The sequence below is a fragment of the Lissotriton vulgaris genome, chromosome 11 (assembly GCF_964263255.1).
Source record: "Lissotriton vulgaris chromosome 11, aLisVul1.2, whole genome shotgun sequence".
NCBI lineage: Eukaryota > Metazoa > Chordata > Amphibia > Caudata > Salamandridae > Lissotriton > Lissotriton vulgaris.
Window position 1 is genome coordinate 670,540,294 of NC_141699.1, and position 23,809 is coordinate 670,564,102.

At 48.4% G+C, this 23,809-nt stretch overlaps 1 protein-coding gene across 1 annotated transcript in view; it reads left to right on the forward strand.

Annotated features, from left to right (window-relative positions):
- RNF122 (ring finger protein 122) overlaps nucleotides 1-23,809 on the forward strand; it is a 132,138-nt gene that overhangs the window by 39,500 nt on the left and 68,829 nt on the right. The window contains exon 2 of the mRNA XM_086943769.1: nucleotides 23,273-23,428. Coding sequence (XP_086799895.1) covers nucleotides 23,274-23,428 — 155 coding nt within the window. The 5' untranslated portion in view covers nucleotide 23,273. The remainder of the gene's footprint in view (nucleotides 1-23,272; nucleotides 23,429-23,809) is intronic.

Here is a 23,809-nt window from a genome sequence, read left to right on the forward strand (position 1 = left end):
ATTAATGATGCTTCATATTGTTTTGAGCTATTTGTACTTACTTTCAAGCCTTTAATGCCATACTAGTTTATAGAGTAATATGTACAATAGCAGCTGGGCCGATGTCATCAGTGATGTGATCAATTATGTCATTTGAGATGCATTCAGTGATGTCATAAATGATGTCATAGAACATGTCACGAGGAGCGCAAGTAATAGTTAGCTCTGCTAACTATAATTAGTGAATTTCTGTGATTTTGTGAGTTCAAAATGTTAATGTTGTCACTGACGTATTCACCTAACTATAACAATACATTAACCTTTGTTTTTTTCAGTGAATTTCTAAAGTTCTTTTTTTTTGTTAACAAACAGATCATTTTAACACACCTAAATATAGAACGTTACTTTAACCTTTGCTTTTTTCAGTGAATTTCTGGGGGGTTTTGATTTAAAGTCATATTTTATTACTAAAAGTAAAGTAAACTCCCCAGCGACCAGGCCCTACAGCAAACCCCCAACAGGCAGACAGCTCCACACTGTGCACAGTCTTTGTCTGTGCACAGCAGGAGGTTGGCTACAGGACCTGGCCTGCCGCCAGGCCCTATGGCCAACCTACCCAAAGGCAGCCAAACCTCCCGCAAGCAACCAACCACACACCACACATGACCTTTGGAGCCAGGCCCTGCCGGCAGCCAAGCCTTCTTCTAACTCCCTCAGGTAGCTAACCCCATGCTGCGCGCAGTGGGGGACTGGCCATGGCTTGGCCTGCGGCCAGGCCTTGTGGGTAAATCCCTAGCAGGCTGCCAACTCTAGACTGTGCTGTTGGTGTGGCTGTTGGTGTGTGCAGCGTAGGGTTGGCCTTTGGGTCCGGGGGAACCCCATCCCCTGGGACCAAAGCATATGTATTAAGAGGAGAGGGCCTGCAGTACCCCTGTCTGACCATTAATTGACCCTGGGGACCCATCCCCTGGTGCCAATTCCAATAAAAAGGCTCCAGGGACCCCACACCCCGGATGCAAACCCAATAAAATTGGGGAGGGGGCCACACAGACCCATGCAGCCCTCCTCTCCAGTCTTCTCGAGTCCCAAGGACCCCATCGCCCGGGCTCTGATTTTTTATTGTACAAGGGGAGTGGGGCCACGCAGCTCCCCTTCCGAGCCTATTTTGGCTCGGGGGACACTGTAGCCTCTGTTATTTAAAGCTGAGTGCCAAGTTGCCCACCCTAGGCACCTACCAACTATAACGATGGAGACCGCGGTGGGATCCCCAGGGACCCTGTGGCCCTACCCGACATCCCACATGCTACAAGAGTTGGCATTGCTTGTGCCCGTAGAGAGAACCTATTTATGCTGTTCCCTCCAGGCTAGAGCAATCTGTTGTTCTATTTACCTGCCCGCATCATTGTGGGCAGGGAACCAGAATAGAAGTCAGCTCCGAGCTCGCTGGAGCATTTTTAAAGCTCACAACCACTGTTAGCAGATTTTGTGCTAGCTCCCGTTTGGCAGAAAATTTCAAAACTCCCCCACCGGATGGGAGCAAACACATTTTTCTCTGCCCACATTAGTGCGAGCAGGGAAATAACTGTGTCCCGGTAGGGACACAGCAAGTGAGCCAGTCCCAGGGATGGGGTGCCTGGAGCCATTAAAGGCTGAGGGAGGGAGGTGCATGGCTCCCTTTCAATGTAAGTGACGGCTCTGGGGAGATGAAACAATTGCTCCTACATGGAGGGCGCTGCCTTTCTAGCAGCTGCCTCCAGGCAGCAGCAATGCCGTCTCCCACCAAATGCGTGGAGGCGCCTGGAACCACGGGGCCTGAGGCTCCCCCGCAATCCTGGGAGAAAAGAGCAGAAAGAGGCAAAATAAAGGTAAGAAATGAGCAAAAAGAGGCAGAATAAAGGTAAGAAATTAGCAGAAGGAGGCAGAAAAAAGGTCAGAAATGAGCAGAAAGAGGCAGAATAAAGGTCAGCAACAAGCAGCAGAAAGAGGCAAAATAAAAGTGAGAAACAAGCAGAAAGAGGCAAAATGAAGGTGAGAAATTAGCAGAAAGAAGCAGCATAAAGGTCAGAAACGAGCAGCAAGAGGCAACATAAAGATGAGAGATGAAAAAAGAGGCAAAATATAGGTGAGAAATGAGTAGAAAGAGGCAAAATAGAGGTCAGAAACCAGCACCAGGAGTCAAAATAAAAATGAGATACAAGCAGAAAGATCAGAAACGAAGAGAAAGATGCAGAATAGAGGTCAGAAACAAGCAGAAATAAGCAGGCTAAAGGTCAGAAGGGAGCAGAAAGAGGTAGAATAAAGGTCAGAATGGTGCAAAAAGAGGCAGAATAGAGGTCAGAAACCAGCAGCAAGAGGCAGGCTAAAGGTCAGAAAAGCGCATAAAGGAGCAAAATAAAGGTCAAGAGGGAGCAAAAAGAGGGAAAATAACAGGCAGGATGAGCAGCAAGAGGCAAAATAGAGGACAGAAACGAGCAGAAAGAGGCAGAATAAAGACCAGGACTGAGCAGAAAGAGGAAACATAGGGAACAGGAGCGAGGAGAGAAGAGGCAGACAATTGATCAGAAAATGAGCAGAGGAGGCACAAAACTGATGCCAGAAGAGGCTCGCAGAATGTAGGCAAGCTGGACAGGAGGACCGTTACAGGGGAAGCTGGCATGAAGACCTGCTCCTGTGTGCCCTCTACTTTTTTAACTGCGCACCCACTGACAGACCCACTCATGCACTCACACACCCACTCACACACTCATGCATCTATTCACAGACACACTCAGAGACTCACTTACCCCACTATGACACGCTATGACCAACATGCACCCATTCCCAGATCCATTCAGCCACTCATTCACCAATTCACAAACTGACTGAGAGACTCACACACACACTCACAGACCTCACTGACTCGCACACACTCATGCATCCACTCACAGACCCACTCATGAATTCACACACCTCTCACAGATCCACTGAGACACTCATGCACCCACTCACAGATCCACTCACTCAAGTACCCACTCGCAGACCCTCTCAGATACCCTCCAGTGCTCTCCCAGGCCCACTTTGACACTCATCCTCCCACTCACAGGCCTACCCAGACACTCATGTTCCCATTCACAGACCCACTCAGAGGCTCATGCACCCACTCACAGATCCACTCAGTCATGCACCCACTGACTGACCCACTCAGACACTCACTCATCACCACACAGACCCACTCAGACAATCACACACCCACTCATGTACCCACTCACAGACCCAGTTAGAGACTCACACACTGACTCACAGACCCGCTCAGGCACTCATGCACCCACTCACATACCAATTCAGGCATCTAGTGACAGACCCACTCAGAGGCTCATGCACTCACTCACAGACCCACTGAGGCTCATGCACTTACTCACAGACCAACTTAGAGACTCATATTCTCACTCACAGACACACTCACACATCCACTCATAGACCCACTTATACACTCACACACCCACTGACAGACCTACTCAGACATTCACACACCCACTGACAGACCCACTCAGACATTTTAACACCCACTCACAGACTTACTGAGACACTAATGCACTCACTCACACACTCACTGTCAAATTTTAGTGTTTACATTTTGGAAATAAGATTCTAAAAACCCTATTAATTCACTTAAAAAAACAAAGGTTACATGGACGTTATAGTTAGGAAACAAAATTTAAAAAAAACTTAGAAGCTCACTGAAATAAAACTAAAGTTACAGGGACATTATAGTTAGGAAATAGAATTTAGAAAACCTTAGAAATTCATTGAAAAAAACAAAAGGTTACTGGGATGTTGTAGTTAGGCTCAAATATCCCTTGTACAAAACCAGTGAAATTCAACAGTTATAGTTAATGGAGCTAACTATAACGTACGCCTCCACAATGCATTGCTTATGACCTCACATATTACTTCACTCATGACATGGTCTCACATTTTTTCTCACATTTCAGTGTGGGATCACCACACCAGCCCAAATTTCCTACCTCCCAGCATCCCCCTTGGTCTCTCGATAAAAATGATACCTCACTTATTTGAGTGTCCAATGCAGAGTCAGCCTAAAAACGTATATTACAAAAATATATAGCACTTAGAGCTCGTTGTGCTAACCCCTCACTCTCTACATTTTTGTAAATGTAAATGTAAATGTATTGGCATTTATATAGCGCACTACTTACCCGTAGGGTCCCAAGGCGCTTCGACCGCTGCGAAACCCTTCCTGGCTTCCCTGAGAGATGGTCCCTTAATGGGTATCTCCAGGGTGAGACCAGGCATCCCCGGCGGTCTGGTGGGGCCGTTAGTGAAGATGAGGCAAGCTAATGCCCAGAGTTGCCGAGTGTGATCGCTGATCAGAGTGGGCACCGAGGCGAGAGAATTATCGAGTCCGCTGACCCTGGTCCAGAAACCTGCCGCGCCGGGAATCGAACCCTGGTCCTCTGCTCTCGGGTCTGCCGCCTCTAACCAGTGAGCCACACTACTTCACTACTTTTGGCCCTTCCCAGTCGCAGGCCCTTGGCCCACCCACACAAGTGCAATATCTTTTAGTCGGGAGACTACGAGGAATGCTGGGTGGTAGGTAATTTGTGCCTGGGCAGTGATCCCACACAGAAATGTTCAAAAAATGTGATTTTCTAACCTAAATTTGAAGTTTTCAGGGGGTTTTAGGTATGAAAATGTTGGGGCATCTAGGCAAGCCACACATCCTTGGACTCCCCTGGGTGTTTACTTTTTAGAAATATCTGAGTTAGGTAGGTTTCCCTAGATGGACGCCAAGCCCGGGACCGAAAACGCTGGTGCCCCCTTGCAAAACCAGGTCGTTTTATGATAGATAATTTTCATGTCTCCACAAGACACTTTGGACTCTTCCCTGTAGTAGGCCCTTCGCCCACCCACACAAGTGAGGTACCATTTTTTTCAGGAGACCTAGGGAAACGCTGGGTGGTAGGAAATTTGTGTTGGCCCGGTGATCCCACAACTTTCCCACACAGAAATGTGAGGAAAAAATGTTTTTTTTAGCCTAATTTGAGGTTTGCAGGGGATTCTGGGTAAGAAAACTTTAGGGGATCGATGCAAGCCACACCTTCCTGGACTACCACAGCTGTCTAGTTTTCAGAAATGTGTGGGTTTGGTAGGGTTCCCTAGATGGCCGCTGAGCCTGGGACCAAAAATGCAGGTACTCCCCTTGCAAAATCAGGTCGTTTTGTGATAGATCATTTTGATTTCTTCACAATACGTTTTGGGCCCTTTCCTGTCGTAGGCATGTGGCCCACCCACACAAGTGAGGTACCATTTTTATCGGGAGATTTGGGGGAATGCTGGGTGTTTGGAATTTTTGTGTCAGCCCAGTGATCACACAACTTCCCCACACAGAAATGTGTGGAAAATGTATTGTTTTTAGCTGAATTTGATGTTTGCAGGGGAGTCTGGGTATGAACTTTGAGGGATCCACTCAAGCCACACCTCCCTAGACTCCCCGGGTGTCTCTCTGGGTTTAGTAGGTTTCCCTAAATGGCTGCTGAGCCCAGGACTAAAACACAAGTGCCTCCATTGCAAAAAGAGGTTGTTTTGAGATCCAAAGGTGGGCACCTGGGTTTTTGTTCCTGGGCTTAGCGTCATCTAGGTAAACCTACCTAACACAGCCACTTCTGAAAAATACATACCTAGGGGAGTCCAGGGAGGGGTGGCTTGGGGGGATCCCAAACGTTTTCTTACCCAGATTCCCAACCTCAAATTTAGCTACAAAATCACATTTCCCTCACATTTCTGTGTGGGATCAGCATGCCAGCAAAAATATCCTACCACACAGCATTGGTGGGTGCCCAAAGTAGTCAGCCTAAAAACTTATAAAATGAAAAAATGAGGGGGAACCAAAGCGTTGCCTTAAGGGCAGTTTTTTAAATACGTTTTTAGGCTGACTCTGTTTTGGACATCCACACAAGGGAGGTATAATTTTTAAAAACCCCCATCTGCCCCTCTGGGGCAGTAAAACTGTCCATTTTGTGATTAGGGGTTGGGTCATTAGCATGCCCATTTTGAGCAGCACCCAGCCATATGAATTCAAAACAAAATAATCCCTCGCTCCTGGTGGGCTTTCTGGGGGAATATCGGGGGTAATAACCCTCATCTGCCCCCCTCCCCAGGTGGGCAGAAGAAGTATTATTATTAGGGTCTGGGGGTTGGGGCATTTTTATTAAAAAAACAATAATCCCTGGTGCCTAGTGGGCTTTCTGCAGCCGTGGCCGGTAGTGGGAGTACCGGCCGGGCGGTGACGTGGGGAAGGGGAGGGGCAGGGTGGGGGGTAGTAATGTATGGATTACGGACTTTAACAGGTAAGTAAACATAAAAATAAATAAAACGAATTTCGTTGCACACACTGCATCGCATTTGGTGATGCAGTGCGCGCAACGAAATTTGTTTTATTTATTTTTATGTTTACTTACCTGTTAAAGTCCGTAATCCATACATTACTACCCCCGCCCTACACCTCCCCCTCCCCACATCACCGCCCGGCCGGAACCCCCACTACCGGCTGCGGCTGGCTTTCTGCCCCCCTGGAGGACAGATTGGGGGTAATAATCCCCATCTGCCCACCGGGGACAGAAAGACTGTCCTGTTTGTTTTTTGGAGGGGGGGGGGTCATTTGTATGCCCATTGGGAGCAGCCCCCATCCCTCTTTTATTAAAAAAAAAAAGAATAATAATCCCTTGTGTCTATTGGGCTTTCTACCCCCCTGGGGGGGAGGGCAGATCGGGGGCTATTGCCCTAATCTGCGTCCTGGAAGGGCAGAAAGACTGTGGAAATTTTGGAAAGGGGTGGGGGCATTATAATGCCCATTTAGGACAACCAACATCCCTAAGTATTCAAAAATAATAATCCCTGGTGTGTAGTGTGCTTTCTGCCCCCCCAGCGAGGGCAGATCAGGGGGATACTTCCCCCATCTGCCTCTTAGGTGGCCAAAAGACTGAATAAGGCCATAATTATTGGGGGAGCAAAAGACCTTGCCTAAAGGGCCCCTCCCCCTCCCTGGTGTCTAGTGGGTGGATCCCTGCTTGAGGATCACCATCCTTCAGCGATCCCCAAGCAGGAATCCACTAGGGATGGGTTCTATTGTAAAGGAGAGATCATCTCCTTTCCAATGATACCTCTCCCGTCTGCCTATGTGCTCGTGGGGCAGAGATAGCCCTGTGAGCACGTAGGTTGTGAAAGTGAAATGAGCCGATTGCCTCATTTCACTTTCATTTTCAATGGAATGACGTCAGTGGATGATGCGCACGATCATCATTACATTGGAAAAAAAACTCCTCTGGAGTTTGGGGAGCCTCTTCCCTGGCTCCAGTGGCTCAAAAAGAAACAAGCATTAACAATGCAATGGTTTTGCCTTTGTTAAAGTTAGAGCTATTGGCATTGCTCTTGACATTATTTTTATTTCTGTTTTTTTAACATAAATGGCATTGTCATTTACAATAGCAAATTCAACCACTCATCTAACCCATCTGAACACCCAGCCACTGATCCACCCGCTCATCTATCTACGCATGCGCTTGCCAATCTCTTCATTCACCCACCCAGCTGCCCACTTGTCCATTCCGGTACCCACTCATCTATCAAAGCAGGCACCCGCCGACCTCATCATACATCCGCTCCCTCGTCCCTCCCTCCAGCTGCCCACCTACTCATCCATCCACTCATCCATCCACCTATTCATCCATCCGCTCACACATCCATCCGCCCACTCATCAATCTGCTCATCCTTCCACCCGCTCATCCATCCTCTCACTCATCCATCTGCTCATCCTTCCACCCACCCATCCGCCTGCTCATCCTTCCACCTATTCATCCATCCACTCATCCTTCCACCTACTCATCCATCCATCCACCCACTCATCCATCCGCTCATCCTTCCACCTACTCATCCATCCGCTCACTCATCCATCCGCCCACTCATCCATCCGCCCACTCATCCATCCGCCCACTCATCCATCCGCCCACTCATCCATCCGCCCACTCATCCATCTGCCCACTCATCCATTCGCCCACTCATCCATCTGCTCATCCTTCCACACTACTCCATGACACTAAGCCACTCCACTCTAGGACACTCTACTCAACTCTGACACTGTACTCCTCTCCACGTCACTCAACTCTACTGTGCACCGCTCCATAACACTACTTCACCTTACAACACTTCACCTTACAACACTCCACTCCACTTTACACCACTCCACTTTACACCACTCCACCTTACAACACTTCACACCACTCCACCTTACACCACTCCACCTTACACCACTCCACCTTACACCACTCCACCTTACAACACTCCACCTTACAACACTCCACCTTACAACACTCCACCTTACAGAAGGTACTCTGGTGTACAACATGGCTGAAACATATTGGCAAACCTAATGGCTCTTGCACATGCGAAAACTTCTGACTTTGCCAATGCTTGTTTTAATGCACATCAACCGCTGGCCACACTACCACTGCTTGCCGTACGTGAAATCACCTGACCATGTACAGTCGGCACATGTACCACAGGCTGAACGCTGCATACTCTTTCTTGCACATTAATTACCGGGCCCGACAACACTGGACCTCGCAACAGATGGTGACTTTATTTCTATAGTACTGTTCGGTCCACAGAGAGCAGACAAATGCACGTGTGTGTGTGTCAGATGGCTGTTGATAACCTGGTCACAACAGCATCTCTGGGTCTCAGCAGCCCTTTAATACTCTAGTGTGCAATGTATCGATGCAGCACCTGCTCACGCCCTGTGCACTGACGATGATTCAATGCAGTGCCTGCCCACGTTGCTGTGCACATGCAGGGCCTGTCTAGCCCCTGACCTTACATGCCATTGTGTACAGCTTTACAATGTATCAATGCATTGCCCGCCCACACCCCTGTGCACTACCTTCGCATGCTATTGTGCTCTGCCAGACAATGTATCATTGCAGTGCCTCCTCACGGCCCTGTGCACTGCCTTTCCATGCCAATGCAGTGCCTGACATGTATCAATGCAGTGCCTGTCTATCCCCCTGTACCCTGGCTTTACATGCCACTGGGCACTGCCTGATAATGAGTCCATCCAGCGCCTGCCTACGCCCCTGTGCACTGTCTTTCTATGCCCCATGCTCTGCCAGTCCGTGCCTCCGTGCCGTACCTGGCCATGCCCCATGCTGTGCCAGTCTGTGCCCCCGTGCTGTGCGTGTCCCGTGTTGTGCCAGTGCGTGGCCGAATGCTGTGTCAGTCCGTGCCCCGTGCAGTATCCGGCCATGCCCCCATGCTGTGCCTGTCTGTGCTCCCATGCTGTACCGGTCTGTGCCCCGTGCAGTATCTGGTCATGCCCCTTACTGTGCCTGTCCGTGCCCCCTGCGTGCCCCCATGCTGTACCGGTCCGTGCCCCCATGCTGTACCGGTCTGTGCCCCCATGCTGTACCGGTCCGTGCCCCCTGCAGTGATAGTCTGTGCCCCCGTGTTGTGCCAGTCCGTGCCCCCATGCTGACAGTTTGTGCCCCGTGCAGTATCCGGTCATGCCCCCATGCCGTGCCTGTCTGTGCCCCCATGCCGTGCTTGTCTGTGCCCCCATGCCGTGCCAGTCCGTGCCCCCTGCGGTGCTCGGGCACGCAGGGCACAGTGCAGCCGTTGGACAGCACATTCCTGAGGCCTGGCATCACCCGCGTGAAGCCAATTAGTTGAACCGCCTCATTCAGCAAATCCGTGGCGGGTTTTGGCTGAAGTCCCGCGGCGCCCGGGCCTGAAAGAGCCGCCTTCAGCCGAGGGGGCCCCGGGGCCACTGAGGGAGAAGGCAGCGGCAGCGACGGGGCAGGAGGGAAGCGCTCTCCCTCACACCCCCTGGGAGTGAGGGACAGGCACTGGGAGTGAGGGACAGGCACTGAGAGCGAGGAAGAGAGGGAGGGACAGGCTCTTAGATCAAGGAAGAGAATGAGGGACAGGCACTGAGAACAAGAAAGAGAGATAGGAGGGACAGGCACTGAGAGCAAGGGAGAGAGTGAGGGACAGGCCCTGAGAGTGAGGGAAAGGCACTGAGAGCAAGAAAGAGGGTGAGGGAAAGGCACTGACCGAGAGCAATAAAGAGAGTGCTGGACAGGCACTGAGAGCAATAAAGAGTGAGAGACAGGTACTGAGAGCTAGGAAGAGAGTGAGGGACAGGTACTGAGAGCGAGGAAGAGAGTGAGGGACAGGCACTGTGAGCAAGGAGAGGCTGAGAGTGAGGGACAGGCACTGAGAGCGAGGAAGAAAGTGAGGGACAGGCACTGAGAGCAAGGAAGAGAGTGAGGGACAGGCACCGAGAGCAAGGAAAGGCTGAGACTGAGTGAGGAATTATACGCACTGAGAGCAAGAAAGAGAGTGAGGGGCAGGCACCGAGAACTAGGAAGAGAGTGAGGGACAGGCACCGAGAGCAAGGAAGAGAGTGAGGGACAGTGAGAAGGAGGTCGGTCGGGGCGAAGGAGGGGAGAGAGTGCAGAGCGCCAGGACTGACAGTGAGGAAGGGACAGACAGGCGGCAGCGAGCAAGAAGGGAGAGCGAGCAACAAGAAGAGAAGGAAAACGACAGCGCAAGGGTGAGAGGGGCGGGCAGAGAGGGAGTGGCGGAGGGCGGGGAAAGAGAGAGAGGGGCACCGAGGGGAGAAAGAGACAGATAAGAAAAGCATTAAAAAAGAGGAGCGGGAGGGCCTTGGCTAAGGAGAGGAGCGGAGAGGGGTGGCCACAGAGAGACAGGGTGAGAGAAGGGTTAAGACTAAGAGAGTGCGAGGGGACGAGTGAGCCACAGAGAAACACCGAGGCAGACAGAGAAGAGAGAGCACGGCGTGTGTATGAGAGAGACAGAGAGACTCGGAGAGCTGCACTCAGACGGGGGAGTGCGGGGTCCCACAGCCCCCATCCCTGCGGCCCGGGGCGGAGCTGAAGCCAGCGCCGGAGGAGGAGGACAGAGGGAGGAATATTCCGAAATGTGGTGTTGATTTAAAGACTTCTCTGTTCCCATTCTCCGGCGAGCCCTGCCAATTACAGAAATCTAACTTGGCCAGAGCTCAACTCCCAAACAGTGCCCCAGAGGCACGGGCCAGGAATGCGCTTGGAGGAATGTGATGTCACGCACCACATCTGAGGCGCAGTGGCGGGGGTGAAGATCGGAGGTTGCGTGTCCCATGTGGGGAAGGCGAAGGAGGCCGTGTTTGAAAGCCGGGACTTGGGGGTGCGGGCGGGGGGGGGGGGCTAGGGGACTCGCGCGGGGGTTAAAAAGTAAATTTTTTAAAAATAAGAAAACTTACCTGACTGCCCGTGTCCGCGTCAGAGCAGACGAAGCAGCTCTAGTGATGACGCGGCGGAGGCTCGGCCGGCTGGGCCAATCCCAGCGCAGCCCTGGCTGGAGGCGGACAGCTGCTTCCTTCGGCTGGGGAACTCGGCTTCGGGGGCCGCGGCGGGGAAACAAAGGGACAATGCCGGGTGGGCACCGGCTTTAGAGGTCAGCAAAAGCGCTCCACGCCATGTAAGTGAGGCTCCTTCGGGCGGTTGCCGGCAATGCCGGACCAGATTCGGGGGCGTTCCCGAGAAAAGGCTTTCGGCTGACGTCGCCAAAAGCCAAAAATTCTCGGGATTGCGCCCGAATCTGGTCCTGCATTGCTGGACAAACGTGTCTTCCAATGGCTAGCCTCCATTTATGGAGCTAGCCAATGAAAGACGGGGGCGGATTCCCAGCCCCCATACTATACTCATTAGCTTTTTCCTAGCACATGCGTACTTCGTACGCATTGGCTAGGCCAAACCTAAAAAAGGAAATTCCTCTGCTGTTTACAGCAGAGGAATTTCAAGCTCGTGTTCAGAAGGCAGATTGGTTCCATCCTCGGCAGAAATAGTACTGTGGCGCATGACGGAACCATTCTATCATTCGCACCAAACCGGTTAAAATCCACCAAGGAATTCCAGTTTTTGGGTGTGTTGGTAGATTCTCTGACTACTGGGTTTGTGGTTTAATTGTTGTTATTGTTAATGTCTCTTACCAGAACTGGATCCCAGGCAGCTTCTGGTGAATATTTGTGTGTTTTGAGTTTTTAGATCAAAGTAAAGTAGTATGGAAGTCTATTGACTCTGAAAGCACAGTGTTTATTTAGGTTGTATTTTTTTGCCTGTGATATTCTTCCATTTGCTGGAACAGGGCCTTTTAATGCTAGTTTCAGCTGCGTTGGTGGGCACAGTAGTTATGGAAAGCTCTAACCCCCACAGGTCTACCCAATGCATGTGTTTTTCTTACTGGGATTCTGAGGGCTGTTGCCTGTGTGGGATTATATTACAGGTTTATTAAGTTGATGAAAAAGCTCAGTCTTAATGTGGCCAAAGCTAAATGTCTGCCACTGCTCAGCCTCATAAACATTTGAGGGACAGGCCATAGCTGAACCTGGTTCTGTATTCTCTCTTCCAGCCATGGCTCCTCTATTAGGGCAGAGGAGCACTACCCCACTGCAAAAACATTCTGCAAAGTGTGAAAAATAAAATTAATTTATTACCATTTTATTTTTCACTGCTCCACAACCGAGTGTTGCTTGACACACACTCCAGTTTAAAGTGTGCATGTCACTTTGGCCTCTGTCATGCGATGGCCAGCCTGACAAGCACACTTTAAACCTCTCCAATCCAAACTGTCTTAGACAACTGGGTGGAGAGCAGGCACAAGCCCCCATTGCTTTAGAGAGTGTTGAGACAGTCCGCTCAAACCAATCCCCGTGCCTCCCTCATGCTGCTTAACATGATCAGCAATAGGAGAGAAGCATCTGGAGTGGGTAGGGGTGTTGGATCTCAAACCACTTACTCCCCGATTGAAGAATACCTAGGAGGACCAGAGGAGAAGAGTCAGTGGGTAAGTACATATTTAATTTTCAATTTTATGACCCACTGACGGGCACTGTGAGAAACTCTCAGTGCCTTCATCCTCAACCCCAGAGCTCTCAGTCGTGGTCCGCTGTTAACACAGTTTATAACTAGCCATGATTGAGAGCTTTGGCGTTGACCCTAAAGGCATTCTCACTGTCTCACAGTACCTGACAGTGGGTCAGTGGTGTTGCAAAGGAGGGTGATCAGGCCCAGGCGGCACGAGTTTTGGGGCGGCGGCCTCCCCCTTACAATGCATGTCACCAGCCGCCACTGCTCTCTCCCTAATTTTTAAAGAGCAAGAAGCAGTCTGTACTCTGAAGTCATATTGGCATAAATCAAATTTATGTTTTCCTTCTACTGAAATTGCAGTTTTAACAAACCTATAAAAAAGAAAGTGGAAGTATCTAGAGACGTAAAGCTGAACTTTACAGACTGTCCCCATGAAACACTGTAATAATAGAACCGCAATCCATGCCACTTCATTGTCTTGTTAAATATTTTATAGTACTGATATGTAGCCTTGTTTCTTCCAAAATAGTTTTGTTTGTTCATTGAACAATATGAACAGCTCCGAGTTTGCGTTACATTTAACAACTTATGTATTTTTTTTATAGCTGCAAACTTTGCTAGTTTGCTAGATACTAATTTTACATACCCTTGGACTTGATAAAATTCAAATTGACAAGTACCTAATTATGATGGAGATAAGAGGCCCAAATATCCTTAAATGTCAATGCAATATCAAGTGGAGCCGCCCTTCATCAGTCCTGGCCTAAAGAACAGTCCATTCCCATTTTCAACAAGCACTTGCACTGAAAAGTCTGGGAACACCTAGAAGGAATTCAGTTCGGAGTTTGTGCTTTAGAAAAAACATTCAAATGTGGTTTACAGTAGGCCTGTGTGAAATTGTCCTTATGCCAGAACACTCTTGCATACTTTAGCGCATTTCGTGGTAGCTTGTTACGCAAAATGCCCACATTTGCATAATTAAGCTATGTTTGCCGCCTGTTCGTAGAATAATTCTATCACTGGAGCATGGGCTCAATGTAAATGAAGAAAATGCGAAAGCCTACTGATCGCGCCATTGCAATTTAGGACCATTTTTATGCGTAGAAAGCGTCCTTGTGTCCATAATGAATGCAAGGACACATTTCAATTTGATGTCTGTGTAATTTCGCGTCATTTGTCGTAATTTGCCCGAAATGATGCAAAAGGAAATTACGCTTGTTTGGCACACCCCTGGTTTAAAGGACTATCGGGTGCTTCATTTATATTACTGACAATGTGAAGAGTGCACATGGAAAATGTGTTTGTCTCTTGACTCACCCCTGGCAATAGCAGAAGGACATTCTTTATTACATGTCCTTAATATTAATCTCTTTAATAAATATCACTTAAGCTGTTTAGTGATCTCATGTATTCTATGAAAATAGCTACAAATATGAAATATTCAAGGACTTTTTAATTTGAAAAGTGTGGTGTCATATTTTTACATTACAATTCTAGTGCAGCTCACACTAAAAATTGTTTGGTAGATATGCTGACGGTTGGACTTGGCCCTTTTTGCAGGGTTATGCCAGAACTTTTCGCCTTACTCCTGTATTTTTTCTGATCTGTTGTTGGTGGTTTTATGACTCCGGGCACTTTACCACTGCTGATCAATGCTAAAGTGCATGTGCTGTCTCTTGTAAACTTGGTAAGATTGGTCTACACCTGTTTGGCATATTTAATTTACCTGTAAGTCCCTTGTACAGTGGCATCCCATATACACAAGGCCTGTAAATTAAATGCTACTGGTGTGCTTGCAGCACTGCTTGCGCCTCCCACCGAAGTAGCCTTTCAAACCTGTCTCAGGCATCTGACAATAAAGGGCCTGCACGTGCAGTTCACTGCCACAGTGACGTGGCATGGCAAGTGGTTGCCACATCCAAACTCCCCTTTTACTAGATATAAGTCACCACTGAGGGCGACCCTAGCCAACCAAAAACCCCATTTCTAACATTGATGGCAGTGGTGAGGATAGGACTTGCATTTGCGCAACACCACAGTGATGCATTGTTGCACTACAAACTCTGCATTTAGACAATCATGTGTTTTGTTTTCTCCTGATTTTCTCCCATTAGTCATTTTATATTGTGTACTCCTGCTTCGGCTCTTACGCCTAGGAATCTTGTGTTGCAAGTGTCTATTTAGTGCCTTGCCAACATGGAATCTGCCTTTAACTTACATGATCTGTGATAATACGGTCTGGAGTAGCTAACGGGGTTCTGCAGAGCGAGGAAAATAATAGTGACAGCAGAAGACACCCAGCTATGCCTCCAGAAGGGCATGCACAGGTGGTAAGAGAACAGGTGGCAAAAGGACTATCGTAGGGCCCTGTGCTATACTGAACAGTTCCATGAAGAGGCATCAATCAGCGGTGGCCGACTCAGGTAAGCACGATGGGGCGGAGGCGGAGCAGGGAGGGAAGGGGGGAGTCGACAGATGAAGGAATAGGTATGATTAAATAAATAAATAATACCTATTTCATTGTCTGTCATCTTCCCCCGCGCCCCGCGTCACTGCCCCACTACGCTTACCTGTGCTGGCCGCTGCTGGCATTAACAGAGATGCAGGAGGGTGGTGGTTCTGAGGGAGACCAAGAGGAGGACCCTGAGATAAGGGAGGACTCTGAGTGGGAGGGTTCCCAGTTCATACCCCTAGAGGGCAGTGGCCTGGGAGAGTCTGAAGAGCAGGGAGAAAATGACTCCGCAGGGATGCCAGTAGATAGTGGGGAAGGGAGAAGGAGTCTCTTGCTGGGTCTAGTGCCAGGAGTAGTGCCTTCTCCCTTTCCCTGTCATCAGAGTTACTGGCGGACAGGGAGGGGGGTGGGTGGGGAGGGAGCACCAGCTGGTGCTGGAAAGGCTCAAATTGGAGCATGCCATGAAGCTAGCGCAGCTGGTTGTGGAAGAGAGAAAGGCTGATGTGGGGCGAGCCTTAACTCAGGAGAAGATGGCAGAGGCAGAGAGGGCCTTTCCCAGAGAGAAACTAGCTCTTGAGGATAGGTTGTCCCTTGAGCGTAGTTTCACTGTTCTAGACTCACCAGTGAAGGTGGAGTTCAAAGGTGGCAGCAATGTTGTGTCCAGTATAGAAACACCCACTCCCTGATCCCAGCGCATTGTACCTAGTTCCCAGGAGGAGGGTGTCACACCTGAAGGGTATAGCTTGAAGTTCAGGGGCAGGAGGAACTGTCTCACCAGTCTTGGGGGGAGTTTGTGGAAGAATGTTGTGATGCACTGAAGAGTTGGGTGAACAGTCGCACAGCAAACAATTTTGAACGGCTGTTCAATCTGATTGGAAGAGAGCACATGTACCATTGTTGTTTTCCAGGGCTACGCAAACTCCTATGGATTATGAGTTCTCTGATCCCGGGGAACTTGCACAGGAGTCAGACCTCTGGGTGAGTACCAGAGGGTCTGGAAAGATATTTGGGAGTGATCCTAAAGGGAGTGGATCAGGTATTTCCCAATCGTGGGTGGTGCGAAACGTTTGTGGTAGCTCAGATAGGTCCCAGTGTAACGGGTGGGATGTATGGACCCATGACCTGTCTCAGAAGAGAAGGAGTGGGAATGGGTGGTGTCCCAAGGTGCCCAAGGCCCAGTCCCAGAGCCTGGTTGGTTCCATAAGTGAACACCAGGAGGGGATCCTAATCTGCATTGAAAGGCCAGCTGCTGAGGGCGATCTCCTAGTGTCAAGAGAACTTGGAGGGGTGTCTATAAGCAGCGTTCCACAAGTTCTGGTGTCTTGCAGGATCACTCCTGAGTGGAGGGTGCAGACACCAAGATGGAGGGCTGAGAGGGGGAGTCAGTCCCCGGTGGGAGAACCAGTGGGTAAGGGACCAGCTCTGAGGGTAGAGCTCCACAGGATTGACCTTGTTGACGCTGCTTCTGGTTTGGGGGGGGGGGGGGGGGGGGTCTTCGCGTAGTGTCAGATGGGCCGGGGTCAGGAGATCAGCGCCAGCCAGACTGTCACACAAACCATGCGGTAAGTGTTACCCTTGGGGGGCAGGTGTGCTCCCCAGAAAGTCCTGGCTTGCCAGGCACAGGCACAACTGCAGGGTGTAGCCCATGGGTTGGGAGGCCAGGTTCAAGAGGTAATGTCTGACCTGGAGGGAAAGTCAGCTGCTAAATGTGTCCCTACCATTTTGTCTTCTGGGGGTACCACTGCAGGTGGGAGGGTGCAGAACTCTGGAAGGGGATGGGGGAGAGTACTCGCCTCTGGCCCCTGTTCAACACAAGCGGTTTGGTCCCTGTGTTGGGAGACCAGTTGCAGGGTAGAAATCCTGAAGTGGTAGGAGAATTGTGTGGGAGGGCTGATACCAGTGCCCTGATGGTTCTAGGTTCTGGGGGCACCTCTCCTATGAGGAGGGTGCAGAACCCCAGAAGGAGGGGTTAGGGGGATGAGAACCTCACCTGTGACCTCTGGTCATCCTGACGGTGTAGACCCTTGGTTGGGGGACCAGTGGCAGAGTAGAACTCCTGCACTGATGAGAGGTAGAGTGGAGCAAGGATACTATGTACCTAGGGATACCACCCCCCACTCTGTGAGATGACGAGGACCAGAAACCCCAGGATGGCCAGGTTCTGGCCACGGAGAGCTAAGGAGTCCCCATGGGCTAGCTTAGTTGGTCCTGAGAGCTTAGACAGAGGGATTCATATGGGATCAGATTGGCATGGAACTGGAATGTGCCCCTGCAGTTGCAAGCCAGGGTCCATGTTCTATCGCCCCAAGCAGGGAAGCCCTTCAAGGTATTGATTAGCTTACTCTGCCTTTAGGCTGGAAGAGGGATATGTTGGACTTGGCCTTTTTTGCAGGGTAATGCCAGAACCTTTTGCCTTCCTCCTGTATTTTATCTGACATGTTGTTGGTGGTTCATGACTGTGGGCACTTCACAACTGCTGATCAGTGCTAAAGTGTATGTGCTCTCTCTTGTAAACTTGGTAAGATTGGTCTACACCTGTTTGGCATATTTAATTTTCCTGTAAGACCCTTGTACAGTGGTATCCCATATAGCCAGGGCCTGTAAATTAAATGCTACTGGGGGGCTTGCAGTGCTGCTTGTGCCACCCACCGAAGTAACCTCTCAAACTTGTCTCAGGCCTCTGCCACTGCAGAGCCTGCGCATACAGTTCACTGCCGCAGTGGCAAGGCAAGTGGTTGCCACGTCCAAACTCCCCTTTTACTACTTATAAGTCACATCTAAGGTAGACCCTTCCCAACCAGAAACCCCATTTCTAACACTCATTCTCTGGCTCATAGGGTAGAGACAAAGTCCTGGTTCAACTCTGGTGCTGCTCATATTTCACATTTCAACTCTAGTGCAGCTCACGTTAAAACTCATTTGATAGATAGGTATAGGTATAACTTTATTGCATGATTAATTAAAACCTCCGCAAACAAGTAAAACATTAATTCACAAGATACAGCTTCTCCTTTAAAAGATGTTAAAAGATTACAAATATGTTGTAGTTCATTAAAATTGCAAAGGAGTAAAAATGTATAGGTAAAATAATTCTTCCTAGTAAAAAAGATAAGTCAGCATAGGGCTTGTTCTCATTGGTGGATCCACATCAAGAAATGATATTTGTGGAGAGAACGAGTCAATGAGCTCACAGCCAGGACATACTGACTGCTGGGAGCTTAGCAAGCAGGGAGTTATTCATAGGACTTAATCAAAGCGCTTGTAGAGACGGTTGTTGACCTTGACTCATAGGTGCGATAGCATAGGATAAAGGCTGATGACTTGGGGGTCTTCCCGACTTAGCTTAGGGTTCGCTTCCCTCATACACAATCTGGGACCCCACTACTTGGCAGATAAATTTGTGTACCATCGTCCTTCCCGCAATCTTAGGTCCAGTAACCAACTGTTACTTCAGGTTCCCAGACATTACAAGACCAGACAGGGAGGCCGTGCCCTCTCCATCATGGGCCCACGTCTTTGGAACAACCTCCCCCTCTCCCTTAGAGAATGCTCGAGTCACTCAGCTTTCAGGAAACACCTAAAGACAGTACTATTCTAGGAGGTGCTTTGCTCGACCTGTTTACCTCACAGCTCCGCGCGGAGATACACCTTCGGGTGTGATGCCGGCGCGCTACAAGCCCATAAATAAAATAAATAAATAAACCGAACAAGGCTGCAGGAAAGACGGATGTTGCTGCCCTCAAAACAGGCCTTTACCGCTTCCCTACAAAATCGAACCTGACTTGCAATCAGGAGTTGTTTGAGAAACTGTCTCCTTTCCTCTCTCAAGCCGTTGCAGATGCATAGTAGATGTATTATGTCTTCGTTTAAATTTCCACACAGTCTGCAGCCGTTGGTAGAGGTTGTGCGTTTCCATGGAGGAAGGTGGGGCTTTGCTGGTAGGATTCCCAACCTCAGATGAAGGAACCGTTCTTTTATTGTTCTTGCAAAACCTGTTCCTAGGTATGGTTGGGGCTTTGTTGACACATAGCTCTGAATCACGAACCAGCCATGGGATCTCCTGCTAAGGGCAGCTTTGTCTTCTGCTAGAGATGCGATCTATACTGATTTATTTACCAGCACCTTAAAACTTTTCTGGGATGGGCATAAGTCCCATAGGTCCTGTAAAGCTAACAGCTTGATTGCTGATTGGAGGTAGGACTTCGCTGGGCTTTCATTTCTCTTTGAGATTTCCAACCACAGGTGTGAGCTCAATGTGCCTGGCGCAGCCCCCTTTATTTTGAACCAGCAATTGGCGTAGGCCCCTTTCCGCGAGATTTCCTGCTTTAGCAGTCCGAATTCTAATCATATTTGCGCTGGTGAGGTAAATTGCGGAAGATTGAATATTATTCTTAGGGCCTTAGCAACCACAATGTCCAGGGTGACTTCATCTCTACCTCTCATTGCTTCGCTTCTGTATGTGATGGAGGGAAGGAGCCGCGCTCTAAGCACTTCTAGCAAAGGGAGAAGGCTAGGGCCAGTTATTTTTTGCTTGATGTTTTTTAAAGCAACTGCCAATACAGTTCCTCTGCCTTTGATGGAGGCTTTCTGTTTAGAAAATGAGCCGTTTCTTTCTAATATGATTCCCAAATACTTGCACTCCTCTACCGGGATCAGCAGCCGATTGTTCATTGACCATCGTAGGTGGGGTTTATTTGGACCTTGGTTAGTACCATTACTTTGGATTTTTCCAGATTTATGGTCAGCCCATTTTTGTCTGCGAAGGTACTTGTGATGTTTATCAGATGCTGGAGACCGATTGGAGTACGGCGAATTAGTAGGAGGTCATCGGCATACAAGAGGTTCGATAGTGTTAAGCCCCCTAGGTTCGGTGCATGATTATTACAGTTGTCCAAGTCGGTGGAAAGATCCGAGACAAAGAGGTTGAACAAAGTTGGGGCCAGTACACAACCCTGCTTCAGCCCTTTGGTAGTAGGAATTTTTCTAGACAGGGTAACTCCTGCTCCAATTTTAATCTGGACCCAAGTTTCAGAGTGAAGCAGTATTAGCTGGTTTAGAAGATTTGTAGGGATTCCCCACCTCGCCAGTTTGGCCCAAAGTAGCCCCCTTTCGATGCTATTGAAAGCTGCCTTGTAATCAATAAAGCAGACGAATAGCTGCTTGTTCATTTTTTTGGAAGCGTCAGACAGGAGGGAAAGGGCGAGAATATTTGTTGAAGTCCCCAGACCTTCCTGAAAACCAGTTTGATTTATGGGAATTACGTTTTTTCCAGAGGCCAAACTGTGAGTTCATTTAGTAAGAGCCCTGCATAGAATTTGGCTTTGATGTCTATTAAGGCGATGAGCCTGTAATTTTTTGGATCTGACATGACACCCTTTTTGTGGATAGGGGAAACAATTGATCCTTTCCAGGAGTCAGGAATTCGCTCACTTTCTAGGATGTTATTATAAAGGGGGAGGAGTACTTTACCCCAATAGATTGAATCCTGCCTAAATAAAATAGTTGGAAGACCATTGGGGCCAGGAGATCCGTCTGTGCATCCTTTCTTGATTCTACCCGCGAGCTGCTTGATTGTGAAATCAATGGGAAAGGCCAGTCCTTCGATCCTTGATTGTTGTTGGTCACTTTTGAGCTCCGGAAAGGTTACCGGGAATTCGGGAGCTTCTGGGTTGAAATGATTCCGTAGGAACTTTGCCCAGATATCCTCTGTTATATATGAGCTAATTCCTGGTGCGGATGGATTCTCAAGGGTTCTGATGGTCTGCCAAAATCTGGCACTGTTGTTATTTATTGCGTCATATGTCAGTTTAGCCCATGTTGATTCGCCCCTTTCTTTTTTAGCGAGCCAGATTAATTTCTTCTTGCGTGCTATAAGGCTCGTTAATTCTGACTGGATGTTCTCAGCTGGGTCGTGAGTACGTAGACTGCGCATTGCCCTGTTGATGTTGGTTTTTAACTCTCTTAATTCGGCAACCTGATGTTGTGAAAGGTGGAGTAAATTGCTTCGTGCCTGATTGCGTGATGCGACCCCAGATTTTTCGGACTTACAGGTCCTTCTCTTGGCTTATTTTCAGACTTGGTTGGGTTGAAGCTGTCCATAAAGTTCTCCCATGCTTTTAGGTGGCTGGTACTTAACTGCTTACTCTCCTCCCATCTTTTTTCTCTCTAGTGCAGCTCACGTTAAAACTAATTTGATTGATAGGCTCATTCTCTGGCTCTCAAGGTGGAGATGACATCCTGGTTCAGGTCTCCCTATAAATGCTGTGGTTTAGCCTCCCCTGGCTGGAATAAGGGTTGGACTGGCCTATAGGGCAATGCCCAATAAGATTCTGTCCCAGGTTAGGAGCTGGGTCGTTCTTTTGGGCATTTTGCGGACCTGTGTTATAGTTTTCTGGGACAGTTTTTACAGTTGATACCATGATATTAAAAGAAACATTGCCTGCGGCAAGCTGAAATCCATGCAGCCTTCCATACTTTGCAAAAGATTTATACAGTTTTGCTTTATGAGTTCAAAACTGCCTCAATTTGCAAACATGGGCCACTTTTTTGGGCTACTAATTTACCAATGTGAGCCACTTTTATAAGGCTGCCAGGGCCTATTTTCTGTCCCAGTCCGATCCAGGCTGCGATAGGAGACCTGTGGAAATCTGATGAAGTTTGCGGTCGTTGGCCATAGAGCATTCAGCAATGGAGGCTATTTGTTCGCTTTGATGTGACATCAGAATTTACCAGGAGCAAACTGACCTATGTTTAAATATTCTCTCTTTCTAAAGACTAGAAACAGTCTGCGACAGTCTGTTATTTTGTTTTGTTTTTCTCTACTGTCTATTGTGTCTTTCTCTCCCTTAACTGATACTATGCTAATTGACCATATATGATAACCACCCTCATTGCCTAACTTTTTTCCATGTATATATTTTGTGTGCATTTGAATCAAATATGTCTAGCATCATATGCTCAACGACTTGATTATTGTTGTGTTCACTATTATGGAAAGCGCTCTGATACCTACGTGTCTAGCTAGCGCTATATAAAACCTATATAATGATGTGCATCTTCCTTACTATTTTCACATCCTTTACTATGCCAATACCTCTCTTCCTCACTTGGCCTTCCCCTATCGCTCCCTCCTTTTTTTCCTTCCCTGTTTTGTTTTCCTTCCATCCATTTACCTGTCTCCTTACCTCTGTCTGTCCCTGCCTATTTCTTGTTTGCCTCTTTTCCTTCTCACTCCTTTTCCCTTCTAACATATTTGTGATTTCTCCCAGTGTTCCCTTATTATGTCATGTTTTCAATTTCCCTCTGTTCCTCCATATATCTTTCGTTCCTCCCTTCTCCCATGTTTCATTAGTCTCACGCTTTCTGCACCACAGTTCTCATCTTCCAGACTACTCACTTTCACAATGTGCTCTTTCATCTCTTCAATTTCTTTGTTAACTGCCTGATCTCTTCCCTATACATCACTCCCCGCCTTCATCTCACTTTTCATACTTCATGCACTGTTTTATTTTCTCAGTGTCTCACTCTGCCAGTTGCTCCTCAATCTGATTCACTCTACTTCTTTTTTACCTACCTGCTCTTACTGCCAACATCCTTCGTCACCACTTCCCCACTACCTTGTTGTCGCTTAATTGGAATTTCAATGGTTCACTCATGTTTTGTCATGCCATTTATTGCTACTACCCATTATTACTCCCACTCTACTTCATCCTCCAACTTTGCCGCTGCCTCTTTCTTGCCTTTCAACACCCCCACCAGCCCCAATTTTTACCTCCTTGGTCAGTCCTTCTTTCGTTCCTCCTCCTTCCCTTCCGATAGTTAGTCTCTCCCTCATTTGCAATTATACTCCCACTTCACCTTTTTGCTTCAAGTAAGTTTCTGTACTGAAAGTAAGCCCAATGTCCTCCTTCCTTCTTGTAGGATGCTCATGCAGTCTGGGACCCCGTCACCCAACAGGACCTGCATCATGCCCCCCATCACCTTCCAGGACCTGCCTTTGAATGTCTACATGGCCATCTTCGGAACAGGGATTTTCGTCTTTGTGCTGAGCCTCATCTTCTGCTGCTACTTCATCAGGTATGTCCTGCACACTGAGAACTGGAAGTGATTGGTCAGATCTGAAAGAGAGCCCTGATATAGGCAGCTTATGGCATAGACTACAGAACATTATCATGTGTGCAGTCTACAAGGGTGATCTTACCACTAACTAAACCTGACTTATGAAGATGGGCCTGCTGCATTAAAGCAGACCTGATACTTCTAAAAACTTTTTGCCATAAGTGAGGAAGAGGCTGGAGAGTAGCAGTGCTAAGCATTGGTGAGCGGGACTGTTACCCTCCTGAAACTTAAAAACAGGCATTTGCAATGCAATAGATCTTGCAATTACGAGCTTTTGAGCGAGTAGCATAGTAAATGACAATGCCTTTTATGTATGTGTTGTTTTTAAAACAGATAAAT